Genomic DNA, 27,962 nt, shown 5'->3' with positions numbered 1-27,962 from the left:
CATTTGGGTGAAAATCTAACCTTTTTTCTTGAAATATAAAGACGGTAACATTCAAAGAATAACAGACTTTTTAACTGCAAATAAAAACATTGATGTGGACCATATTGTGAAAAGATACTGTGAATTTTTGAGGGTTTTTTTTAGATGTCATTGCATTGCAGCTGGGATTTTAGGCTGTAGTGGCAATCTGACAACAAAAACTGCCACTGGAGGGAATTTGGAAGGCATTTCCAACGCTTGCTGGTGCAAATGATGAGGTCCGCCATCGTCTTGAGTTTAAAACTTTATTTTTTGTATTCACTAGTCTTAACTGGCTAAAACAATCAAACTTCACTACCACTGTACACTTCAACTGTAGCCTACTGTATATAGCTCTTAAATATGACTGTACATGCACTGTACGGAAACGTGAACTTTTGCGACTTTTCAGCGGAGGCTCCACGCAGAGCTTTCGCCGTAGCCTACGTAGGTGGCCATGTTTAAACATAGATTGTATTAACAGACTGTTTTAATAGTCTATGTGTTTAGCTGCGTTAGTGTGTGCGTTGAGCTGGAATGTGTGTGTGTGGGGGGGAGTGGGTGAAATTGAGATATTAGCGAGAGACAGCGATTAGTTTCGGAGCAAGTAATGACCCTAGAGTGAGAGAAACAAAGTAGCCTAGCGTCTCCCCTGGTTTTCGTATTGCCACGTACCTATAGCAACGGCGTGACTTTTACGCAGAAGTACAAATGAAGCTGTGGATGTCCGCCGTGCCTCCTTTTCAAGCTCCGCCCATGTCTGCCAGTTGACCTATGAACGGCTCTGTGCTAACTCGCACATGCTCCCGACGTCACATCTCTCTTTGGTCTTCCTGTCAACATGGCGACATCCATGGCATCCCAGGCTGCAGCAAGAGGACTGAGGACAGCGACCTCAAAGCACATACTTCTGGACAAACTCAAGGTACTTTTACCCCTGACATCACTGACAATGCGGTTTTCACCTTGCACGGGTGGGTTCTGCTGCCGTATGTCCGATGCCATCGTCTCAGGGAGCTGTTAGTGGAGCTACGCGGCTAGCAGGTTAGCATGTCTGACCAGAGAGAGCTTTGACCATGGGTATGACAGATCAAAGTTGAACAATGTGACCGTCCGCTGATGATGTAACGTTAAGGACACTGTCTTCACGGCGTCCTATAGCGCTGTAACGTAATCGTTGTAATCATGCAGGTCTTGTAATGTAAATACTGTCCTTCTAAATTAGTTTAATTTTATTTTTTTATTCAAAGTAGTTATTCGACAGGAGATTTTCTGAGGTAAACGTCACTAAACTCTTTACTAATGTCTGTTACAAAGTTCTAAGTACAACATTTATCTGTCACACTTGACTTTGACGTGTGTGTGTGTGTGTGTGTGTGTGTGTGTGTGTGTGTGTGTGCAATAACAGAGTATTAGTTCTTGAATTAGCACTAATAAATGAGTTATTCTTTCAGTATTTACATCATATTTATTTGTTTTTTTTTAATAGTATGAGCACATGCATAGTTAAAAAGCCAATTTAGGGATATATATCGGAATGCTGTCCCCTGGACATAGCTCACTGCCTCATCAGATAAGACCACAGTGAAAAGGTTAACTATTGCACTTTGATCCTCCAGTGTCTGTTTGCTCCACAGCTTGCAAAATTGATCAGATTAGGTCTTGTCTATGCACAAATGGCAAATGATTACAGTTACATCGTCATCCATTTAGCAAACAAAACGGTGACAACAAAATGCCAAAGCCACAAAAAAAGGAATCCAAAATAAAGCCCCATGCTTTGTATTCACTAACAATCAAATGCAATCTTACTGAGAAGAAAGCAGAGTTGTTTTTTGTCAGATTTGTATCTGCAAGTTCTGCTTCAAGCTGCGCCTCAATTTGATAATTTTCTTCTCAGTCAACATTAGCGATCTGGTCTTTATTGGCACTATGTCTGTATAAATGTTTATAGTGCAGATGTCTTGACTGAAAGGACTGAGCCAGAATCTGTTTTTACAGTAAACATTGGTCCAGTCAAGTAGGCACACTCTGTTTGGCACAACAGGACAGTTCAATCTCCTGTCATATTTATTTTTACACGCCTGCTTTTTCTGCCCTGATGGAGCCTTGAAAGTTGCAACAATTTATAAATTGAGTGGCATATGGAGTTTATGACAGCTAGTGTGCCTGGAGCACAGTGGTTTACATTAAACCCAGGATTTCAAATGACACGTGCTTTATATTGCGAATACCGTTACATTTAAACATTACTTCATCTGGATTCTCAAGATCAGCATTGGACATTCTAAGCAATAAGACTTGAGTAAACATGTTCACAATGCAGCCTAGAGCTTTTACTGATTTTTTTTGTTATTCATTTTTCAATGATTCTGACCATTAATCAATCAAATTTAAAAAATATCAGAAAATCATGACAAGTGCTCTTAGGAACTTCCCAGAACCACATTTCCTTCTTTATGTATTTCTTTGTAACAAATTACAAAAAACCTAAGAGAAAGTAAACATGACAGCTAAGATAACAATTAGGCTATTTAACAAGATTTGGATACTTTAAGTCCAACATGAAACAGATTGATGATGCATATTGTTAACCATGCCAAAAAATCTATTAGAACAAAGACAGGAAATACCACAAACGTACGTGTCGTTTCAACCGCATAGTTTGGCTCGACTCAACCCACTTTGGGTTCCAGGTGCTTCTCTCTATTTTGTTATCCACCGAGACTCAGTGGAGGCGGGATTCTCAGCTGATCGTCATGGCAATGGGCCAACAGCGCATTTTACTGCCATGACATCAACATGCGACACTCACTAAAAAACTCACTAAAAATAGGCTAATAATTGTGTCATGACCCCACGACTTTCTGTTGCACAGTAGAAAAATGGCCGTATAGCCAGGAGAAGCTCGCAGGCAATCGGGGGGATATGGAAGCAGGGAGAAGCCAATAGAGAGTCCATGAAAGCATCGGAACCAAATATTTCAGCAACGTTTTGATGGATTGGAAATACTTTGGTATGTGGCAAGTGAATTCATGTAAAGTAACATTTATCCACAAAAAGATTTCTCTTGGCACAGCTACCAGAAGACTTACACCTTTCAGACAGGTTGCTCACATCACATCTACGTCGTCAAGCTCAGTTGGAGGCTGCGCAGTAACGCTTAGCCATCACCGGAAAAGTGCTTCTAATTCACTTCCACTGGTCTCCGTTGAAGTCTATGGCGTTGCTGTGTCCATTTCTTTTACTGTCTATGGCAACAATGTCTGCACCTGTTTATTGTATGGCATGGTTTATGGCTTAGTCTATGGCAATAGTTCTAGACTCTATTCTATTTATTTATTTACTAGTAGGATTATTAGTAGCGTAGTTTTGTGGGCTGCCACTTTTTTAAAATCTTGGGTGAGTTAATAAAATAATTGCATGTTGAATGCATATGTTGTCTGATATGATATAATTAACACATTAATCATTGTTTAGTTATCGTCAACTATCCAATCAAAATGGCGAGTTTTTGCAGGATGTCCCGTGTCATGCAGATGACTGTTCTCTTATCAATCAGTGGTCCACAGGATTTTAACTTCACCTTAATTATTGGCATTGTCTCACTTGGAAACTCGACCAACCTGGTACCAAAACAATACCAGGTATTAATCAGAACCGTTGCTCATTGAAAATCGAAACAGCGAGTTGAGAAACGGATATTAGCTTTTCACCTGAAGCATCGCCATTCAATAAAGCACGCAGAGTGAACACATTAAAGCTTTAGTGCATAACTTTTTTTATATTAATGCCTGTGTGTTACATTTAAGCCATTGCCAATTGAGTTGCAACAGAGTCATCAAGTAAGACTATCAGCTTCACATAACTCTCTCTGTATTTCTCAGTCAGCCAAGAAAATGGTGTCGTCCGGCGTAAAAACTTGATTAAAGATAATTACCTCTTCTAAAGAGTCCAATGTGTTTTTTTTAATCCTCCATGTCCTCCCTGGCTACGATTAACTCTTTGGGGGAGGGGTGGGGCGCAATTATGGAAGGCTTGTGTCATGTGTATCAAACAGTAATGGTGTTGTCATTGCTTAGAATTCCTCATGGGGGTGACAGCAAGTATTCAACCATTTTTACTAGGGTTTGACACCTAGTGTTTTTTGTTTTTTAAATCTACAGCACTGACAGACTGTGCAGCAGATTTTTCTTTAGTTAACCTTTCAAACAACTGAGGAATCTTCCTCCTGCAGAATGACCCTCCATACATACTGAAATCTCCAAATCCTGGTTTAGAATGTGAATGCCAGTACTGTAGAAGCTGAACTGAAGGCAAAGGCGGACCCAATGAGGTTGCTCAGAGGTATGATTTAGCTAAGTGGTGGTTAAGAGATCAAATTAAGATTTAAGAGATGCAAATAGAAATTATATGGAACATTTATATTTATGTTTAATTCAGCCCAAATACAATCAAGCTTTTGCACACACCCATTGTAACCCACATTAGTAAAACAGTTTACCCTTTTAAAATGAACAATTGTCACATTTAAACAGAAATAGTAATTTGTTTTTATAAAGGAGCTGAAGTAGATAATTAGCCTACAAATACGTATCCACATAGGCTACACATATCCACATAGGTTACAGCCTATTGTTGGATGTTGTGGATGTATTTCTCAACTTTGCTTGGCTTCTCTACTCTGAACCAGATTCACACTTCACATGGGCTACATAAAAGGCAATACTTTAAAATGTATTTTGTATCGGTGTCTGCAGTGACATGCCCTTTTTAAAAAGTAAACTTTTACACTTCTAATCTCACATTTCATGGCTGTTGTACCTGCTTCTCTTTCACCTGTGTGTGTCTCTCTCCTCTTTTTTTTCTTCTCTCTGTCTCTCCCTCCCTTGGGACAGGTGATAAGAGTAATTATCAGGGATTCTCTCTGGTCTGTAGCACAGTATCAGCGCTTGAACTGATTGGCAGCCAGGTATCTCTACAATAGAATCAAATCAGCTTTGACAGTATGTCAACTAAGCTGAGGAATTTGATTTGCTATGATTAGTCAACAACAATGCAAAGGACATCACAATATTCCGATGGTTAGACTTACGGAGGCTCTCAAAGTGGGAGTGGGATGTTTTGTTTTTTCTCGTGCCCTCTCTCTCACTTTCTCTCATAAATCAAATCTCCTGAGTTCTTGTCTGCACAGGAAGATAATCCTCAGGCTGTTTTTCACTGTCGCTGCAAAGTGGTGAATTTGTAAATGTTTGCTAAGGTTTTTTTTTTTTTAAGGTGTTTCTGCTTAGTAATAACCCAACAGTGTTGAAGCCCAGCATGGTTTGAAGGTAGCACTGGGAAGAGAGGTGGCTCAATGAGACTCGGTCCTGAATATTTTACAGTCGGGGGTGGAGAGCCCTCTATTTGCAACGATTCCTTTTGCTGGAACTTCAAACGACGGGCGGCTTCCCCATCTGTCTCAGCAGGAACACATTTACATTTCCTCCCCGCAAGGAATACTGGAGGACGAAGTTAGCTCTAACTGGATTTGAATATCGTTTCACCAAGGTTAATAGCCATTTCTGTAGCTGGTGAGGTGCTTAAGCTTTTTCAATAATTTAGAAGGGCTGCAGTCATTAGGAAATGTTGGCAGCCTCTGAAATGGGGAATGCAATGAGTGAATGCACTCCTATTAGCTTAACTTCTGCTGTTGCTCCAGTGTAGATAATGAGTGAGAAGTGGGAGTGTTAGTTGAGAAAACGATGTCAGTGATGGCTGACAGCTGTAATTCACTAAAAGTGCAGTATGTTGAAGATTATAGTTTAGCTGTCATACTAGCCTATCCATCATCTTTCGTCATCATCTTTGTTTTGCGTACATGTAGAACATAGTTGCCCTCATCAATGTGATGAAGTTTTAATAGGGTCAATCGGCAGCGTGATCGTTTTTTGTGACCATGATGGCAGTGTTACATTGTGAGTGTACACACTGGGTTACAGAGCAACATGGCTGCTGACAGTGGAAAAAGATACCAATAAAGAAGCTACCCTAAAAGTAGTACGTTGTCCTCACACAGCTGGGAGTTCACCGATACAGCCCTCGATGTTTTGGCTGGGTATCAAAATTTGACCTGCTAGTTAGTTTGTTCTAGACACGAATGCCATGATAATTGTTAAAGTGAGTCAAAGATATAACATTAAACTTAGTTGGTCTTTTGATAGATCAAACTTGAACCAGTCACCAGTGACCCATGATAACGTCAGTGAATCTCTATTCTAGCGCTCACTAATTGCTATTGTTGTTTTAGCAATTCATAAATTTGGCTCCAAGTTAATGCATGTTGACTTAGATGTATATGGTGGTGAACTTTGACATAGTTACGCATCCTTGTATTGCCTTCTACTCATTACTGTGTTATCTACCACTTTGACTTGACACCTTTGAATATGACTCTGTACACCCGCTCTTATTAAGTATGCTAATTACTGAAATCCCTGAAATCCCTATCTGTAGAGACACAACAGTCAGGTTTTCCTTTCTTAAGCCTGTCTGCATGAGATTAGACCTGCCCTGCCTAAAGACCTGCCAATGATGCAAATCTCACTGATCTAAATCCTGGAGCCATGCTCTACTGCTCCTGCTTCTGCCTCTGCTCTAGTGTTCTATTTCTGGCTCTCTAACAGACAGATGTCATTTTTCTCTCCATACTCTAATGGTTTGGGCACGACCTTCGCTTTAAAGAGGCTTGGACATGGAGAGCTACAAGTAGGTGGCAGCGGTAATGAGAGGGAAAAGTACATATTTTGTCCCATACATGCAACCGTACATAATTTTTCTCTTCTTTTGCTCTATAGTTTAATGGTCAACGTGGTTTTTGATAGCATGAGAAAGTAGCCTGGATATTATGAGTTTAAAACACCTTTTTGTAGCGGAGCAGCCTAAACAGAAAGTTAAGGCCAATGATTGTGAATGCCTAAATGTATTTAAAAAGACAGTATGTTTGTGAGAATGAGTCATTATGCTTTTGTTAAACCAAATGGCAAAGTTGCCTGATTAACCAGTATTACCTCCCTACAATCTTTACCATTCCCCCTCATCGAACTCTATGGAGGCAGTGCCAAAGCTGAGGACAGAGAGAGGAACGTCAATACTCAAGTACTTTAGTAATTGAAGGAGACCAGGCTAGATGGCTTTCTAAATTAGCCCATTAATGCTTCTTCATGAGCTATGCTCTTGTTACATGGCTGGCTTTAAATGGAAATATGCCTGTGATTCACACTGGTCCGTTTATGAAAAAAATCCACATCAACCCTGCTTCTTTGCCTCCTCCATTTCCTTTGCTGTGTTTGTCGTCTCTCTCAAAGCATACTACAGTACATAGTGCTTGTCTAATTGCAAGACAGCCCCTATTTACGAGTTGCAGTAAGTAGCAAACTTCCACCTCATTAGCAGAAAAACATTCTACTGCAATCAGTATGGCAATGATTTTGATATTCACTCTGAGTACTGCTCTCTCTGATTCAGCCTGTGCTCATGGAAGTGGACACTATAGAGTTCCCTTTTAAATTCTTCCCGGATGGTTAGCTAAATGGATGGGGAAAAGAGACAAGTTCATAACGTGAAAAGGAACAAATCAATTACATAGAATTGATGAACTGGCAATCTGTTAATTTCTTAAACATTTGATAATGCCCCTAAAGGAGCATTCTGGTTAATTAACTCTGCAGTCATTTGTCGTCACTAATAAGGCAGTGTCATTTCAAAGGGGTTAGGGTCTGGCCATGAGAAGTAATGAGGATTTTAATCTCACCAGACATCTGGGGATACCACTGTATACTATGAGATGGCTAGTGCCTTATGAAAGCTCCAGTGGTCAACTAGCTGTGGTTAGAAGTTTAGAACAAAATGCTAGATGTTCCGTGCCAGCTCTACCATCAGATCAAGTGTTTCCATTAGTGTTCCTTACACAAGAACTAGTTATCATTCCCAGGGTTTAATGTGTGCTGAAAATGTAATGTTAGTGCAACACAACACTGAACATTTCCTTTCAGAAAATGCATTAAAAAAAGATAACAAACAAAAAGCACATGCAAATGACCAAATGTAGATTTTTCACCCTTCTGAAATAAACACAAAAACCCTTACCAAGCTTCTTTTAATGCTAGCGTTAATTATCACTAAACACAAAGTACAGCTGAGCCGGATGGGAATTAGTTGTGCAGGTGTTAATAAACCAAATTTGTCATAAATGTCATAAACCAAATTTTTGACATGTTGATCTGGGTCAAGGGATCACAAAAGTTATAACAATTTATCTTGAGGGCAACATGAAGGTGGGTATCGGATTTCATGGCAACCCATCCATTAGTTGTTGACATATTTCACTGGAAACCGCAAATATCAACCTCATGGTAGCGCTAGATGAAAAGTCAGGGAATCACCAACGTCTAGGATTCAAGAATTCATTGTAGAAATATTTCAAGTTGTACGCATGATGTGAATTAAACAAATTTTGCATGTTTGTGTGTTCGTGTTTGCGTCTATTCGCGTCCTTGCATTGACTTTGTACGTAATTGCACCGCGTGAAATGCTTGTTTTGCATTTGGTGTGAACACACTGTAAGGCTGGCCATGTCAGATTTTGATAGGAGAGGAATACCCTGTGGTCATTAGAAGGACAGTCCCTAGGAGGACGTCCAGAGTCTTAGAATTATCTCAAAAGCCCCTTTGAAGCCCTCCATGATTGGAGTCCTCTAAGCTTCTCATCCTGTTCTTAAGGAGTTTGATGTGTTCCACATCAATACAGATTTGCAACTTCCTTATTATTATGCTTGTTTAAAATCTTGCCTTAGTCGCTACAAAAGCAATGACCTTTTTGTTTATTTTTTGCATAGGTTCTTAGGAATTGATCCTGGATTGACATATTAAGAGTTTTTCCCTAATGGAGCTGCACTTTGTCCAGCTACTGAGACATGTTAATCATGATAGGCTCTTTGAGAGTGGGATGGTGTGGTGTGCTCAAGGTATTTTCTGAACCCCTACTGTTCTTTACTGCCTCAATGCAGCTCTTAATTAGCCTGTGCCGCCCTCCTACGTACGTCCGCTCAATTTTTATTTTCCTTCAGTACTCAAATCTTTGACGGTCCAATCTGCAAACAGAGGGAGTGGCTGAGAACAATGACGTGAGGTTTGGTAACCTTCATTGAGTTTCGTACTAATGGTGGTGGAGAAATATTCGGTCCATTGTGGCAAAGCTGCCAAATATCCAGAAGTTAAAGCCCGAGCAAGAACAATCTTTGCTGAGTTTTGTTGGTGGCCATGGTGTTGTGGCCCTCCTCCCCACAGGTTCGGGAAAAGTTTGATTATTCCAGCTTGTTCCATCGGTGGTGAAGGAGTCATGACCAAACGTTAGCGATTGGTTATGGCAGATCCACAGTGGCTCTGGGCAGGTCCAATATCTTTAAAATTCAACGGAGTACCCGCCTTCAAGGAAGTTAACACTTGTTAATGGAGAGTGACCAGACTCTCTGTACAAATAAAATGTACGAGAGTCTGGTAGGACCAGGTTAGCTCTTAATAGTGCTTAAAGTAATTTCTTTTTTTTTTTATTGACTTGGAATTGCTTAAATCATTACGATTCCAATGAAATCGTCTTTTTCATTGGAATTGTTTGAAAAATTTGGTTTAGAATCCAATCATCGGTTCTGAATTTAACACAAGTAACTTCAATTTGGTTTCCGTAGCTGCCCCTGTACTTCCAGGCTCTTGTTGTGTATAAAATATATGTAATGCCCTGAATCCATGACGGCATTAAAATGTCTTGTCAGTCCAATCCATTTACTATTCTAGAATTAAAAAATAGTTGCAAATTAATATTCTGTTAGTGGATAATTCAGTTAATTGTTTAAGCTCTTCATGTAGGTGTTTGTGCATAATGCTGAGTAATCTCATAAATCGTTGCATTTATCTACTTGTCATCTTATGATTGACAAGTAGATGTATTTATAATTAATTACTATTGAAATTAACATTAGCATGTGTGAATTTTATGGCATAATAAAAATGGCATGGGCGGATTGTTGAAGCCACAGTCCTGACGTCCTTAGTTAAAAATAGACTGTGCTCAGAGTAGAGCTGGGTAATATTTGCCTTATTGCCTTACCAACTGCCAGAGCAGAATCACATCTTCACTCTCTATTGACTGGATCCTGTCTGGCTTCACTTCCATTCAAGAAACCAATGCGTTTTTTGACCTGTGATGTCAACCCTTTTGAATTTTTGAGTGACAGATTAACGAGCAGCGCAGCATTGACTGGCTGCTGTTTATGGGTCTGATCAAAGGTGATTGCCTGCTTTGTAACCTTCCCCTGTAAATTAAGGCTTATGGCTCTAATAAATTTCTGTCGGTCAGACGGTGACTTTTTGACATTGTTCCTCTCTCTCATAGTGATAGAGACAACTGCTTTAAATAAGCCCTAGGATATTGACTCCTTCAGTTTACCAGAAGGGCAAACGACAAAGTAGTGGCATGTCGTGAAACGACTTTGGAAAATGCCACAATCAGACGTCCCCTCACTGTGATGACACTTCTCACAACAAGTTGGGTTTGACATTGTGCATGCTGCTCTCAACCAAAACATGAGACTACACAATTTTGTGCCTCTTGGGAGAAGCCCTGGGCTGTGTCTCATTCCGCATACACTTCCGTCAGTATGCTGCTAATGTGCATTGACTACTTACTACTGTAGTGCCCACTTTTGATGGTTAGTAATGTCCCAAAAGGAACACTTAGGTTAAAACACTTCCCGCAAATGAAATGTGTTTGGCTCGGCTCGCCACCTCTCAAAATTGGACGAAAATCTATTAAACTGACTATTATTATTTTTGGGGGCTTTTCCCTTTTTATTATGAAGTGACAGTGGATAGACATGACAGGGGGAGAGAGATGGGGGATGACACATTTAGCAAAGGGCAGCAAGTTGGATTCGAACCCATGCCACAGCAGGACTCAGCCAACATGGGGCAAACACTCTTACTGGGTGAGCTAGAGGATGCCCCTAAACTGACCTCTGTTGATCAAAAAAACAGACAGATTCAGCAACTGTATGGCCTATTTCTGTATGGCCTGTTTTCCAAAACACGTTTAAGTGAACTATTTTCATAAAATTCGAGACTGTGTTCCAAACAAGCCGCAATCTGGTTGCCATTAAGCTTGGTTGTAAAATCTGCGAGAAGCCAGACCCACGTGATGCCTCAGCTGCCGGTCAACGTCCCTGGTCTCTCCCCTTTCTGCTTTGTAGTCAAGATGGGGCAGGTTTAGTGCGCGTAGTGTCCATCACACTGAAGTTTTTGATTGTTTTTCGGGGCTCATCTGGGTACTCTCAGTGCACTGATGTTTTGCGTTATCTCCACTATATACTTTAAAACAAAGTGTGCAAGTAGGCGGTTTAAGACACCGCCTTGATGTTGTGCGGAAAACCATATGCACCAGCCAAAGAAGTGTTTTGGGAGTAGCGTCGACTATTTCACAAGGTTTTGTCCTTCAGTGCCACTCGTGGATCAGTACAGCTGCGACAAGGACTTAGCAATCTGATGCAGCTGCCGCCATAAGACTGTCTGTCCTCTGTGTCTGTGAGGGGACAGCCACTCTGAGTGCTCTGTAAAGAGAGCATCTGTATGGAGACATAGTTAATTCAGGAAGGTTTAATGTTCCAAAGAATCCTTTCTTCTTTTTTACTTATGTCAACACAATTTAGTTTCACACATTGTCTGTGAGTTGTTGTTTACAGGCTTGTTTTACTTCTTTTCTATCTAACCCTATTTATTCTAATCTACTTTTTCAAGATTATTTTTTGGGGAATTTTAGGCCTTTTATATTTTGGAAAGCTAAAGATGTGTAAAGAGAGAGGGGGGGGGGAATGACATGCAGAAAAGGGACGGTGGTCAGAGTCGAACCTGTGGCTGCTTCGACAAGGACTGAGCCTTTGTACATGGGGCGCATGGTCTGCAGGTCACCCCACAGTATATCAATTTGGTCAGAATGGGAAATTGTAAGGGGGCGCATTATTTTTTAATTAACAAATTATATTTGCATGTACATGAACATATATATTTTGTATGATTTTTATCTCAATGTTTTCAATTTGATTGTCGTATTGGAACTCACACTGGCCAGCACTTCACTGTGTGAGTGTTCTCAAAGGTAGTCACTTTGATCAAAACATTAATCAAAAGCACCATTAAGATCTGATTGAGAGTGTGACTTTTTGTGGCTCAACAAGCCCTTTTCTAAGAAAGGAAAAAAAAGTTGGTATCAACCTCGGTTACAGGGTTTTTCCGTGACATTTTGTGATCACTCGCTGAATGTCAAGACTCCTGCTGGAAGCCTGCTGAAAGCAAAATTCTTTCAGGGAATAAGTGCTTTCTCAATATGACTTCCGCTTTTTTCTCCCTTACCTAATTTTAATTTTGTTGTAAAGGTTTTGGCTGTGCTCTTGCATCAAAAGCAAAATCCAGTGTGAAACGTAATGGAGACAGCGAGAGGCTTTTATTGTAGTGGTGTCACATTAATACTGTATGTCTTTATACGTTTAGTGATGCCATGTTTTTACCTCCTGGAAATGAATGTGTCCCTGACCTAAATGATGGCAAGTACATGTTTTGTGGGTCTTTTTAGAACCTGCCTCTGATTATTTGACAGTGGGCCAAATACTTTGTCAGAATGGCTGATTGGAACAAAAAATCGGAACGCGGAAGGTAAAAGAGATCATAATAATACTTGTATTTCATATAGCGCTTTAAAAGGTACTCAAAGTCACTTTACAAGGTCAACAAAAAAAAACAGTCATTGGTAACAGCATCAGTTTAACAACAGCAGTAACAACTAAAGATGAATATTAAAAGGTGCAGCAAAACAGAATAGAAACAGGATAAACAAAAAAAAAAAAGCTAATTTGGTTACAAGTTAAAGCTGCTTTAAAGAGATGGGTTTTGAGTGTGGTTTTGAAGTGAGCAAGTGATATGCAAAGTCTGAGATCTTGGGGGAAGAGAGTTCCAGAGGGAGGAGGCAGCAATGAAGAAGGCCCTCTCCCTCCAGGTTTGATGCTTAGGGTGGGTGAAGGGGGGAAAGGAGATTGGCATCTGTGGATCTGAGGTTGCGGGTGGGAGTGTAGCGGTGCAGGAGGTCAGAGAGGTAGGAGGGGGTGAGGTTATTGAGAACTTAATAGGTGATGAGGATTTTGAACTGGATTCTGTGTTTTGATGGGGAGCCACTGGAGGTCTTGGAGGACTGGAGTGATGTGGTCTCTGGTGCTGGAGTGAGTGAGTAGACGGGCAGCTGAGTTGTGGATATGTTATAGTTTTTTGAGGAATTTGGTGGGCGTGCCGTACAGAATGCTGTTGCAGTAGTCCAGTTGTGAGGTGATGAAAGCCTGGATGAGTGTTTCAGCGGCTGAGAAGGAAAGGGAGGGACAAAGGCGGGCAATGTTTGATCATGTGTTCGGTCGTGTGTGTGTGCGTGCGTGCGTGCCTGTTTGTGTACCTGTCTGTCCGCAACTAATCCAGCATACTACCTGACCCATCAGCCTTATATTTCTTGTGCACATGTGGACAATAGACTCAGAATTAACTCTTGTTTGTTTGGGAGGGGAAAGGGAGAGCACCTGGTGGATATTTGCACAATATTGATTGCACTTTTCTAGTTATTAATGTGATTGCATTTCCTGCTGCCTGCTGAAAGCATTTCGTATTTCCACCTTGCCGTATATTTGTTTTCTATGGCATTAGTGCTACTGAGAAATACTGTCTCTTTTGATTTGCAGAATGAAATAGACCTGTTCCTTAAAGGCAGTGCTGCAGGTTAATCACCACTGTTGATTACTGGGTACAAAAAGCATTCAAGATTTGTAAATATTTTTTAAAATATCTCCAAATCGTGTTAAATGCAATTTTTTTGTTATTTTTGGTATTCACTGTTTTTTAACTCAATTTGGTGATGACATCACGTTGGGGAGAGTACCCTCAGTCTGGTACTAGAACTATGGCGACTGACTTGGATGAGGAAGAGGTGGAAAGGTCAGCAGCTGTATAATTTCGAACCTGCCAGATGTGAGAGGGCAAATGAGGAATTGCCAAAAGTTGGGGAAGTCTCCTGGTGAGTTGCTATCATTTAGCAACGCAGCAGTACCAGTGCAGCAGTGCATACAATAATTACTTTTCTTTTTGCTGTTAGTGAATAGCTCAGAGTGAACGTCAACGTTTTCTTTACATCTAGTGACAGTGATCATGTCTTTAGTTGAGGTAAGTACTAGTAAACTTATCTAGCTAGATCCAGGAATAGAAGGCATCATGCCCCCCCTCCAAGATAATCCCTATTTAAATCTTTCCCCCAACGTTAACACATTTCTGATTAGATAGCCCACGTTTTGATGATAGCCTACTACCTGCAGTAACACCATATTTGCCTAGTGTTATTTCTAAGCGTTCCTCCGGTGAAAACGCATCGCTTTGTTTAGCAGGTGCTTGTGTCTGGGGTGCCAAAACTGCTGTGGAGAGCTTGTGCTGTAGGGGTGTGAGCGCGTTTTTAGCCGCTGGTTGAGGAGCTCGCCTCGCAATCAGCAGATGCGACGTGCCTCACTCAGCATCCAGGATTTTGAGGCATTTGCCTGAATCAGTTTGTGCTGAAGATAGTATACACACATTTCAGGTAGGATCATGGTATCTTCCAAGCCAGCAAGCACAAGTATTTTAATAGTTTATATTTACTTTACCATTCTTTTTAGATTGAGTCATATGAAAGGCTACTTATCCATAGACAATACCAGTTCACTGCAGGCAGGCTAAAAAACACATCTTATGTATGACAGAATCAAGACAATCATTATAGCCATTCCCCTTGATATCATATACTGTAATCTAAAGAAATTAATTCAATTCAATTATAGAGTTATCTCGAGACACTTTACAGATAGAGTAGGTTTAGACCACACTCTATAATTTACAAGGACCCAGCAATTCTGGTAGTTTCCTCCAGTGCAAGCAACAGTGCACAGTGGCAAGGAAAAACTCCCTTTTAGGAAGAAACCTGGGACAGACCCAGGCTCTTGGTAGGCGGTGTCTGACTGGCCGGTTGGGGTTGAAATGAAGAGTGGCAATAACAGTCACAGTAAAAGATAATGGAACAATGACGAAAAAAAATAGTATTTTGTAGTAGTTCATTGCAGTAGTTCTGTGCAGCATTACAAGGCACAGTAGTCCATAGCAGGGCACCGCAGAGCGTTTAGCAGGACCACGACGACAACTGCAACCACGATTTCAGAGTCTCCCTGATCCAAGGAAACATGCTGGGGAAAAGAACAACATGACTCCAAGGGATGACTCCACTGGAGCTAGGTTAGTAACAAGCACTTCTGGGACATGGATGCACACAAATAGAAAGATAAAGAAGACAGGAGCTCAGTGTGTCAAAGGAATCCCCCTTCAGTCTAAAACTATTAAAGCACAACTAAGAGAGACAGGGTAAAGAGAAGAGCCTGCTCAGGCTAGAACTCTTCCCTGCCGGCTCGGGCTGCACTGCCCTGCCTCCCTCTGGTTTTATTTTATTATGTTATTGATTATATGGTAAATTAAGCTGACGACTATGAAGAGAAGCAGTGAAGAGAAGGGGTGCCATGTCTGTGGCTATACACCCTCCCCCGCTGGTCTAGGCAAACGCTAAAAACAGAACGAAACAGAATGACATATGGTGATACCTCATAATTGCAGTGTTATAACTGAAAATGCTACAGTAGGTACTAGTACTGAGCATTTGAGCAACTCAATGACAATATAGCTTTTCTCGAGATGTAGTGTAGAAAAGAAGTATTACAGATTGTACCCCTATGGTTGGTTTATGCCTGCCCTAAAATACATTGCATTATATTGTTATTAGGACGTGGGTTAATAGAAAAGACATGTCTTTTCAGAAAACATTAAAGTTTGGTTAAACAACAATGAACAGAGTGTAATTTAACATATGTTCTTTTTATTTGAGAACAGAGTGCAGAATTTAAAAATAAATCCATATTGTAGTTTTTTACGAAGGAGCAGTTTGGAGTAAAATCAAAATTTTACAGATTACGATTAGCTGAGAAAGAACTATTTACACAGTATACTGAACAGTACAAGTATTTGTACACTGTTGTATCCTTCAAAAGTTTTTTGAAGGCTTGTCTGTTGTCTGTGAGGTTGAAACATCCACACAATTCCAGGCTGTGTTCGGCATCCCTTAAATCAGGTAGCTCAGACTTTGTCTTAAACTGAGAATCTGGGCTTTAGTCCCCTGGTCTGCAGACTGCGGAACTGAGACAGGTTTGTTCGTTGCAGATGTAGCACACTTGGGCTACTCTTCCTTTGTCTTTAACTTCCAGATAAATGAAAATAATATCCAGGATCTCTGGGAAAAGGCACGATATGTGTGTCTCCATTTCAAACATCACTGCAGGTTGATTGCAGGCGACAACGCTGTCGTGGTTAGCTAGTTTGCCAAAACTCTACTGCCGAAGTTGCTTGCTGGTGGCTACGCAACGTTGGCTATATACGCTAGCATATGCACAGGCTAACTTTAGCCAGTTAGCTTAGTGGTCACAGGCCACAGGTCTTATGTTGACAACATGGACACATATATATAGGAAATACCAAAAGCAGTTGTAATATTTACTTAGCAGGCTAGGCTAGCGCTGTTGTGCTAACGTTAGCAAATGTCCCACGGCGTAGCATTAGCTAGCTGTCTTAACTTGTAAAAAGCCAAACAACATCCCCAACTATGCTGTGTTTCACATTCCCTCCAATATTATTATAAACATAATAAAGTCATACGGACTCGGTCGAGACCATAGACTGTTAATGTTAAAAGACCAAAAGCCATATTAGGCAAGACCAGTGGCAAGGACAAGGCGGGCTGCTGGAGAATCATTGCAAACTGCTGTAAAATAGTGGCTACTTTTCGTATTACAGTTAATTCCGTTTTGTGATATCCAACACCATGAAATACAATCGATAACAGTTAAAATGTTTATTACCAACAAGCAAATTGCACAAATTCGTTGGAAAATTAAACCTGCAACATGGGCTTTAAATGTATTTTCTGACTTGTTTCTTATCATCTCCATGAATTAATAGAGGACTATAGCAGTTTATCATTGTCACTACTCCGACTCTATCTTGCCACTGCACCCCATCTCATCACTTCGATGCACTTATGAGAAAGTTCTTGAGTGCTTTTGTGTGTAGAGGAGTTTGCTGTGAATATTTATGCCATCTATGCCCATGTTAGAGCATACAACTTTGTTTGTGCCATAGTGTGTCTTCACCAGTGTGCACATTGTGTGTGTGTGTGTGCGCATGCGTCCGTGCGTGTGTAAAGAATAAGTAGAACAGTAGTTAGGACTGTGTAGGATTGTCTTTAGAGTGCTACTGATGATAATTACTGTAGAGAGAGGGTCTCAGAGGACTGCAAGCCAGCTGCCTGCCTTGCTGCCATTGTACTACTTTCTTCCAGGGCAGACATGTAACACTCAGATTATTCCTTTACTATCTAGACCTCAGTAGTGTAGTGTCATGACTTGACTTTCTGATAGCATTAAGCATGCCTGGGAGTAGTCTAAAGGTGATTTTGGAGCAGACACAATCCATTAATTAGCCAAATAAATCCAATAATTGTTTAAAGTACCGTACATTTAATGTGAAATGTGCCCCATGGTAGGTTACCTAGCTAGCAAGCAAGTTAAGTAGTGGGGAAAGGTACTTTGTAATTTCAAGAAATGTTAACAATAAAGAAGGTGTTAACAAGTTATAAAGTGTGTACTTTGTTTTTGGCTACTATCTGACAGATATACAATATATTCACTCCAGTAATATTTCCTTTGGCTCAGACAGCATAGAAGTGTGTCTGTATGTGATGGTAGAAGGCACTCTGCATTCAGAGGGTTGTGATTTTACTGAATTCCTTTTTAACAGGATGCTGGCAAATGATCTGTAAGTGTGATGGAAGAGTGCGCTGCTGTATGCAGCGCATAGTTACAATTCAATCATGGTGTAGTCTATATCCATGATCTTACACTTCCGGGATTGCTTTGTTACTGCCGGAAATTTCACCGTACAGTATGTCACTCTTTTCGGCTAAATGTCACTTACATTTTCTCTTTTGTGGATTTGGATGTGTGCTTTGGGTCGTTTTCATGCTGAAAAGTGAACTTCCTCTTCATCTTCAGCTTTCTAATGGAAGCCAGAAGGTTTTGTGCCAAAATTGCCTGGTATTTGGAACTGTTCATAATTCCCTCCACCCTGACTAAGGCCCTGGTTCCAGCTGAAGAAAAACAGCCCCAAAGCATGATGCTACCACCACCATGCTTAACTGTGGGTATGGTGTTCTTTGGGTGATGTGCAGTGATTTTTGCGCCAGACATATCTTTAGGAATTATGGCCAAAACGTTCAACCTTGGTTTCATCAGACCATATCACATTTTCCCACATGCTTTTGGGAGACTTGATGTTTGTTGTTGCAAACTTAAGCTGGGCTTGGATGTTTTTATTTGTAAGAAAAGGCTTCCGTCTTTCCACCCTACCCCAAAGCCCATTCATCTGAAGAATACGGGAGATTGTTGTCACATGTAGCACACAGCCAGTACTTGCCAGAAATTCTTGCAGCTCCTTTAATGTTGCTGTAGGCCTCTTGGAAGCCTCCCTGAGCAGTTTTCCTCTTGTCTTTTCATCAATTTTGGAGGGATGTCCAGTTCTTGGTAATGTCTCTGTTGGGCCATATTTTCTCCACTTGATGATGACTGTCTTCACTGTGTTGCATGGTATATTTATTGCCTTGGAAATTCTTCTGTACCCTTCGCCTGACTGACATCTTTCAACAATGAGATCCCTCTGAAGGTTTGGAAGCTCTCTGCGGACCATGGCTTTTGAAGAAAATGCTGTCCTGCAATGCTGTCCTCCCCCTGAATTTGTGATTAATTTAACAAAGTCACTTTAAATGATGGTAGGTGTATAATGACTTCTATTTAACATGAGTTTGAATGTGATTGGTTTATTCTGAACACAGCCACATCTCTAGTTATTAGATGCAACCAGGTTATTGTCAGTTTTTTTTTTTTTTTACACAACCTCGAAGATTTCAGTTTGTTTTTCAATTGAATCTTTCACATTATAGGTCACATTAAAGGTGGAAAAAGTTCTGACATGATTTATCTTTTTCTAATTTTTTTAAATGAAAAAAACTGGCATTTAACAGGGGTGTGTAGACTTTTTACATCCACTGTAAGTAGCAAACAATAGAAAGAAAGACTTCCTGTTGCAATTCACTGCTCGTTAATAATCTGGCATCAGGCCAGCATCAGAGCATAATGAAGAATACAAGATTTGCACAGGGCTTGTACTGTTGTTTCTGAGCAGGTGAAGTGAAAAAAGTTCATTAATACAACAATTTTTTATATTATTATTATTATTACATGTTATTTAGCTGACACTTTTTTCCAAAGTGACTTACAGTTACTATCAGAGGTCCCACGCCACTGGAACAACAAGGTGTTAAGTGTCTTGCTCAGAGGCACGTTAGTTGATGTGTCGCAGTGGGAATCCAACCCAGATCTCCTACACCAAAGGCATGTGTCATATCCACTGCGCCATCACCAACCTAGCAACTAGTCAGTCATTTGTCAGATAATCAATAATGGCAGCCAGGTAAATAAAAAATAAAAAGTCTTAACATCATTATTTCAGTCTCTCATATCAGTATTTACAATACGTAATAAAGTTCACAATTACGTTATAATAAATTACCATTACATTTTTTCATCTAGTGAATGTATCAGCCATGTGCTATTGCATGCTCTTTGAACATAATACAAAAAAAAATAATAATAAAAAAGAAAAATACAGGCCTCAAACATGCTTACTATTTTTTTTTTAATCTGGAGTTATTATTGGATAGTAAACATCATCAGGTAAAAGATTAAAATGTGTTACTGAGTAGATTCTTCTGCTGAATCCCTAGTCTATTCATATTGCAGCTGCAAGCCTAGTGTGGCAAATTTGCATTGGTTCAGTTGGGGAGCTTAGTTGTCCACAATGTGGAAAATTGTCTTCAGCTTCAATACGCACACAATGAATTAAAAGCAAGGTGTTGTTTATTTACAATAAATTCTGCTTTAATAGTAATTATAAATGTGACAACATTAAAAGCATAGCGAGGTGTATTAAGATGCCTATAGTAGGGGCTAATAATAATGAAAGAGTTGACTGTAAAATACAGAGGGCTACATTTACAATTTATTTTGTTGCTTTTACTTTTATTAATTGAACTAGACAGAGTCTCATACAGGTCTAGTTGTTTTTGTTGGCTTATCTAGGGTAACATCTTACAACATTATTCTTTTGTTTTTATATATATTACTCGCTCAGCAGCTAATAGCTTTTCCATGTCTTTTTAGATTTGTACCAATGTCACCAATGTTAAACTTTAAGTGGCATATTGAGGATGAAGGAACAAACAAACTGACATCGTATGTCTAAGTAAATAACTCACACTACACTGGCCGCAATTGCTGAATAATAGGTTACATAATTAACCAATTTTTTGCCAAGCTGGTATGCGAAATGTTCTTAATATTAACTCTTTTCTGCAAATTTAACAATCTCTCTCTGATTACTTTTTTGATTTGACTGTAAATCACTTAGTAACTGTGTTTAAAATTGATTATTTAAATAAAGTTTATGATTATCAATATATTGCCATGATTATTTACACCTTTTAGCAACATTATAGGTAAGACATCCACAGACAGTTGCAAAGTAAAAAACATCACTGGATATTGCCATGCAGGCTGTATATAAAGGTATATTGTTGTTAGAGAGCCATCTTTGATGCACATTGTCTATGTGTCTAGTACGTTCTGAAAGGTGCCCTTAGTTCCTTTCCATTCTCTGGTGTTTTGCCCTAGGTATCAGTCAGTGCCTGGGGGGACACCTCCAGCCCCACTTGACTTCTCGAGTAAGCAGCAGCTGTTATTTTGGGAAGTCTGCGTAGCTCCTTTTCCTCATCATCTTCAATCCTCGTCTTTCTGGGTGACAGGGGAGCCATTTTAACTGATATATATGGGTTTGTCCTAGTTGGCTTGTTTGGGAATGCTAAAAGCAAACATGATGGCTGCACCTTTCTCTATGAAGGTGTGCCCTAATTTTGGCAGGAATTTACTTTTCTTGTCCTTTTTTTAGACTATGGAAGATTTTTTCAGGTCACATTATTGTCATCCACAACCACCCCTGGTTTGAGGATGTTCTCCAATGATTTTTGAGTCTGTGTGCTACACGAGTGTCCCTCTATATAAGAGGTAGTGAATGTTTTCTACCAACTGATCTAACAGGGCGCACCATATCAAGCTTTAAGTGTTGTTGTCTCTACCCATTGCCAACATCGTAGTGCCACCTTGATCATATTTTGATGTTTTTTTTTGCTAAAAATCTAATCCTAATGGTTAGACCTGTCTGTGTTTTATTTCTGGGTTTGATACTTACTGATGGAAAAAAAGGTGTACATGGTCTTGTGACAGGTTCTCATCTGCCATTTTCTTTCAGTCAAATGTAGACTAAAAGATAGACTGACAGATGGAGACATGCAGCAAGGCTGATCCTCCCAAGGTGAACAGTGTGAATGGCAAGGGAAGTGGATGTTTTGAGAGAGGATGCCCTGCAGGTACCTGACAGCAGTCAAATGAGTCCACAAAACAGAGAGAACTTGTTCTGCAGTTTGGCTTGTCAAGGCTGTGGGATATGTTCAGACTAAAGTGGACATGCAGGAATGAGCAACAGGCAAAAAGATAGTGGATGCTTAAAGTCATACACACACCAGCTCTTGCCTACCAGACAAGCAGACGGACAAAGACAGATCCATTTTGTTCAGATTTATTTAAATTGTTCAAAATTCTGTTCTAATTTATTTTCTGTTTTAGTTTTTTCTAATTTATTGGGAAAGGGAAGTTTGGGGTCCCCTTCTGGAGCTGCTGCCCCCGCGACCCAATACCGGATAAGCGGATGAAGATGGATGGATGATTTATTCTTCTGTTATTTAAAGATTGTTTTTTGGGCATTTTTCGGCCTTTATTTGACAGGACAGCTTAAGTTGTGAAAGGGTAGAGAGAGGGGGAGTGACATGCAGAAAAGCCGCAGGCCGGATTCGAACCCGGGCCGGCTGCGTCGAGGAGTAAACCTCTATACATGGGCATCCGCACAGACCACTGCGCTATCTGGATGCCCATTCTTCTGTTATTTATATGACTAGGCAGATTTGTATGCAGTCATGCAGTTAATATTTTGCCCTGCTATGGGTAATAGACTTAGCATTGCATGCACACATGCATACAAATGACAATAACTGAAACATATGAATAGTATGTTATGCAGACAAGACTGCAGAGGTGACCCACAGATGCCCCTCATTACTGTATTCAGTTATGCGAGAGAAGAGGTCAGTATGAATCAACATGTACTATTCTTCTAGAAAACAACCCGTTTTGGCTCTAATGAAGTCTCACAACAAGCTCTCCCAAGAGTTGGAATGAAAAATACAGTGTGCTGTCGCATAGGGAGTGTTGGTTTGGGCATGAATTGGGAATTACCAGTCTTGCGATTTTGTTTGCTTTCAAGGCCCATTGATCATTGTGCTAAATTCTAGATTGAAAATAAAGGTTTGGCTTGGCTTTGCCCTATTATAGTGACCATGTAAGGCTTACTAGCCTTTAATCAGTAATGACAATTAGGGGTTAGTCAGGGTTACGTTTCCCTCCCTCCATCGCTTAATGGTAAAGAGATGTTGAACAAATACATTCTATTCCAACGCCCCCACCCCTGTGTGCCTATTATTTCCCTACCTCATGAATGATGAAGTGACTGACGACATTAAAAGGCACAGAGGAGCCTCGGCATGCCCTATGCAGCACTGAACCATGTGAACGCGCCAACAGTTTTGTAGTCATTACTTAGAATTCTTCATGGGGCAACTACCATCGAAACTACGCACTATAGCGCTATAAGAGCAGAATGTCGACCATGCAGACTTAAGCACATTGGCGTGATGGAACATTTGATTTTGCTGTATTGATATTGTAATGGCAATGTATTACTTACAATATCCCACTAGTAGCACAACATACAATACAATAACATATTAACAGCAAAATAAGATAATCAGATACATTATAATGTGCACATTTTCCCATTGTGTTCATGCAGGCATCCTGTCCTTAAATAACTGTCTCTTGTGGTTTAAACAGAGTTATAGCGAATAACAGGTAAGGCCAGTGTAACTTGACTTAGTCAGCAACATAATGTAGTGCAATCCGGATGTTATAATCGTGTTGGTTTGATCTTCACTGTGTAAGGAAATCCACATGCTGAATAACCATTTACATGCTGACATCATTTATTTTGCAGTCCTTCTTTTCATTTTACTTTTAATGGCCTTTCTTTCCGTAACAACTCCCTGAATATTTTCCTCTGAAAACATTTGCGTGCACTCACACATGCCCATACCAGACACCCATGTGCGTACAGTAGTAGTGTGTGCTGCTGTGGAGGGATTGTAACTCTAATACAGCCTGTGTTTCTCCGTCACATTAAAAAGCCAATTTTAACAGCTTTGACACGGCCTGTGTCTGCTTATGGAGCTCCATAGCTGTCCTGCAGCTTAGGCCCTGGTGTGCACCACATTACGAGAGAGTAAGAGAGAGAGTGAAAGAGAGAGAGAGAAGGGGGGGGGGGAGACAACGATGACGTGGAGGATGTAGTCTGTACACTTATAGGCAGGTATTAGACATGTTTATGTGTTGTTGGAGAAATGTTGACCTGAAGAGGAAATATTGTTGATATTAGGCTTAATAGAACACACGAGATTGGTACCTTCTTATAGCACTGTGTACTACATCTTTCAAGTCACACTTATTCTGCCTTTCTCCTTCCCTTTCTCCCCTCCAGTGCACCTGGTTTAGTCCCAGGAGATGGCTGAATCTACAAGAGTACCAGAGCAAGAAGCTGATGCAAGAGAGTGGCGTGGCTGTCCAACGCTTCTACGTGGCCGACACAGCTTCGGAGGCCTTGGAGGCTGCAAAGAGACTCAGTGAGTAGACGGTGCACGCACGCACGCAACTTTGCCATGCAGCTCACCCATGTCCACTCGACCACAGAGAGGAGCATCCTGCATTCTAGGGATGGCTATTGTTTGAAAATATTTTTGTACTGGTGTCAATAAGATAAAAGTTGAGGTACAGATAATTAAAATCATACCTTTCCTCGATACTCGAAGGGATATTTTGGGGAAATTCTTGTTTCCTGATTATTTAACACAGCAAGCCAAACTTGTGCTTTTAGTATTGCAGCAGCCATGCCCTACACAAAACAAAATATTGCAAAATTGGCAAACCTATGACTTAAATCAGGAAATATCTGATCATATAATTAAGTAAACGCAGCCCTGAAAGGCAGTTAATGCTAACTTTGGGTTCACACCTGACGGCCGATGCACTGTCAATTCATTTGGGTTGGTCAGTATTGAGGTTCGATTCTCAGCTGTATTTCAGCAGGGTTGATTTGAGATAAGCTATCTGCAGGGTTCCCGCAAAGTCTTAAAAAGTCTTATAAAGTCTAAAATTCTAAACTTTAAATGTAAGGCCTTAAAGCTTCAGTAGGTAACTTTTGTAAAAATGTATCTTTTACATATTTGTTAAAACTGTCACTATGTCCTGACAGTAGAATAAGAGACAGATAATCTGTGAAAAAAATCACGCTCCTGTGTCTCCTCCCTGTGCTCTACTGCCACTTGCAGAAAAAACCCGCTCCCGGTCAGAAACAGCCAATCAGAGCCAGGAGGACTGTCTTAGCAGTGTCAATCACTCTCGTGTACGCGCTGCTCATACCCCTCCCCCGCACAGCGCGTAACAGCTCAAGATGCTAGTGCACTGCAGCTGTGCTAATCGCGGAGAAACAACTTTTCAGGAAAACTGCCAGTTTCTCGAGTGACACCTGCTCAGAAAACAAAGAGCGGGCAAACAGAAGAAGACCGAGGATGAAAAGCGAGCTAAAAAGAAAGAATTAAACCGAGCCTAAAATAAAACAAGGGTCAACATCGAAGCGACTTTTTAGAGGTGGAGGGAGCTACGCCTCTTGGAAGGATTCAACACGGATTCTGAGCTAGCGTTAGCCACATTTCTGCTTGACATGTAAGTATCCCTGCTGGATTTGTTTAATTTTTAAAGAACAAGCGTACACAACTAAGATATCGATGGTTACAGTATCACTGGTGATAGCGCAAATCTCATTTAACTCTGTAGCTTGTTGCTAAATCTTACAGTTAGCTTGTAGCATGGCAGGACTGTTGTAGCAGGTGAAGATTAACTTTACCTGCTAACTCCTTCACCCTCAGTATAAGTAATATTGTTTCGATGCCTACATTTAGTAAGCCAAAAGGTGTTTTTGTCGATCACAATAAATGTAGCTATGGTTAAACTACTTTTATTGTGCGCTGTCCCTGTCGACGTTTGGCAAGGCAGAGTTCTACTTTTGATTATTTTTAAACATACACATTTCCTTCCCCCACATGATGTAATTTGTAAATCAAATGTCTGACACACATTCTTTATGCTCCTTCAACAGGTCAAGGACACAGCACAGAGCACTGAAGGGATCGTCTTTGTTCAAAATTTCGTACTGTGTCAATACGCATAACAAGTGAGTTAATTTACCATTAAAATAAATACCTTGACATATTTCTAAGAGGTTTTTGGTGATTCTTGTTCACTGATTATTTAACACAGTTAAAGCCAAACATTGTGATTTTGTATTTGCAGCTAGCCCAATGAGCGATTACCATAAACAAATAATTGCCAAAAAATTGGCACACCCTTTTAATGAAATTTTAAATAAGCAAATATCTTTCATATATATTCAGTAAACCCCTGAAGGGGGTATGAAACATCTGGGTTACACCTGCGCGTCCGGCAGGCCCCGCTTCATTGGGTGGAGTATTGAGGGGGGTGTAGCGCAGCTGTATCAGCAGGGTTGATGGAGTAAGTTGTGGTTCCCAAATCTTTAAAAGGCTAAAGTCCATTTCTTTAAATCTAATGGCCTTAAAACTCTTAAAAAAAAGGCCAGATTTTCATCCGAGGTCTTAAATTTCATTTAGTCAGGTCTAAAAAAGGTTTACCTTTGTTCTTTTCCAGAAACGATAGCCGCAGAAAGAAAAAGTATGTGGCTGTTGATTTGACATAATGGCGATTAATGAACGCCCTTGCTCACGTTTGTGTTTTAGTTGCATTATTTACATGCTGAAGGAGTTACACTGCTCATTGAGTATTATTTGCTATTTATAATTTCTATGCATTGTGAATGGTATCCTTTACAATGTTATTTATTTCTTTGCAGAAACACTCACACAAAGATCCCCGCGCCCATGTTTGTTTTGTTGCTTGATCTTCATAAAGCATCAAAAGAGAGAAGTTGTTTTTTTCCATGTTCTAGACACAACTGGGCAAATCAGCTACACTGAAATTTAAATACAGTCCCGTCCTAGCCCTCACTAACATCTAGAGGCTTTGCTCTGTAACAGAACCAGCAGAACGCCGCCTTCAGAATGTTAGTCCTGTGTTGTAGTTCTTTCTGGGATGTTGGTGTTTGTATGTACGGGGGGATAAAACTACAAATCCTGTGATAAATGCAATACCTGACTGCAATATACGTCTGTGTCTCCTCAGTGTTTGTTAAAGTTTGGCTAGGCCTACGTGTGGAAAATGGGAAAGTGTACTGTAGACATGGCTAGATCACAGCAATTTCCGGTAGCGGTACCCATTTTTTTGGTAATGCGTCGTGTAGATCTTTCAATCTTTATGGTTTGAAAATGTCTTAAATTTGACTTACTAAAACCTGCAAGAACCCGTGTATGTGCTAATTAAACTGAAATGTCTGTGTGTTAGTTTTTTTCTGTTTTGGGCCCAGTAGCATGACTTTAATTTCCCACTATTTAGAAATGTCATGTTTGCTAAGTTTAGGTCTTCGTAAGCTGTTGTCATTACTGTGTAATTGTACTATAACACAATGTAAAACCTTAAAGCCCTATTGTGTTGCATGGCTCTGCAGACCTGTTACAGGACGTGCAAATAGCTGTGTTTAATCAGGGTTGAAGTTTTATCAAGTTTAATCTTGTCTTTATGCTGTTTGCTCATGTGCAGAAGCCTGTGTTTTTTAAGCTTAGTGGCTGTGCCTGCTCAGTTTTCATCACACACTCATCTGCTCTAATTTGTTTCACAAGCTCTCGTGTTCAGTTTCTCACATTTTGCATGTTCCTTTGTTTTTCCTTTTTTTTTGTTTCAGTGTATTTTTAATTGGTGGTTACAATTTTGGTTTTTTTCCCCCACAAAACCCACAAAGCCACCAAAGGGAATGGGGGAAAATTATTTTATCTTGTACCAAATCTTAAAAATACCTATTTACAGACCAAAGAATTTAAACACTTTTTTCGGGTGAACTTTTTTGGCCCAACCGCGAGTGTGTGTGCACGCCGATGTAAACACGCAGGCGTTGCGTTTTGACGTACCCTTTTTTGCTGCTAAAAAAAAGTAACCCTTCACCGCCCCTTTTAAATTTTCCCTCCCAACCCCCCCCTTTAGTCCGAAGGGTTTTTTTTGGGCATTGGGGCTCTCCGGTGTAGAAAAGAAAAAAGTACCGTGGCAGAAGCTGCCGCGACACAGGATCGCATAGTTTTGTGGGAGTCATGAGTACGTTCAGTTTTTATGTTCGCGCAAAAAATTTTAAATCACCTGGTTAATGCAACAAACACAATTCCCGGCCATTTCCCCAAAAAAAAAGGTCCACCAGGCAAAGAATTATTTCCCAAAAGAAAAGGGGCCCCGCCGTCCCAACAACGTTACGGTTCCAGTG

General features: G+C 40.3%; 1 protein-coding gene across 1 annotated transcript in view; it reads left to right on the top strand.

Annotated features, from left to right (window-relative positions):
* Window positions 1-718: 718 nt before the first annotated feature.
* Window positions 719-27,962, top strand: part of suclg2 (succinate-CoA ligase GDP-forming subunit beta) — a 113,054-nt gene continuing 85,810 nt past the window's right edge. The window contains exons 1-2 of the mRNA XM_032513560.1: window positions 719-943; window positions 24,009-24,150. Of these exons, the coding sequence (XP_032369451.1) occupies window positions 860-943; window positions 24,009-24,150 (226 nt within the window). The 5' untranslated portion in view covers window positions 719-859. The remainder of the gene's footprint in view (window positions 944-24,008; window positions 24,151-27,962) is intronic.

The sequence above is a fragment of the Etheostoma spectabile genome, chromosome 4 (genome assembly GCF_008692095.1).
Source record: "Etheostoma spectabile isolate EspeVRDwgs_2016 chromosome 4, UIUC_Espe_1.0, whole genome shotgun sequence".
NCBI classification, from domain to species: domain Eukaryota; kingdom Metazoa; phylum Chordata; class Actinopteri; order Perciformes; family Percidae; genus Etheostoma; species Etheostoma spectabile.
The sequence above is the reverse complement of the archived record's forward strand: the minus strand, read 5'-3'. Positions and strand labels throughout refer to the sequence as shown.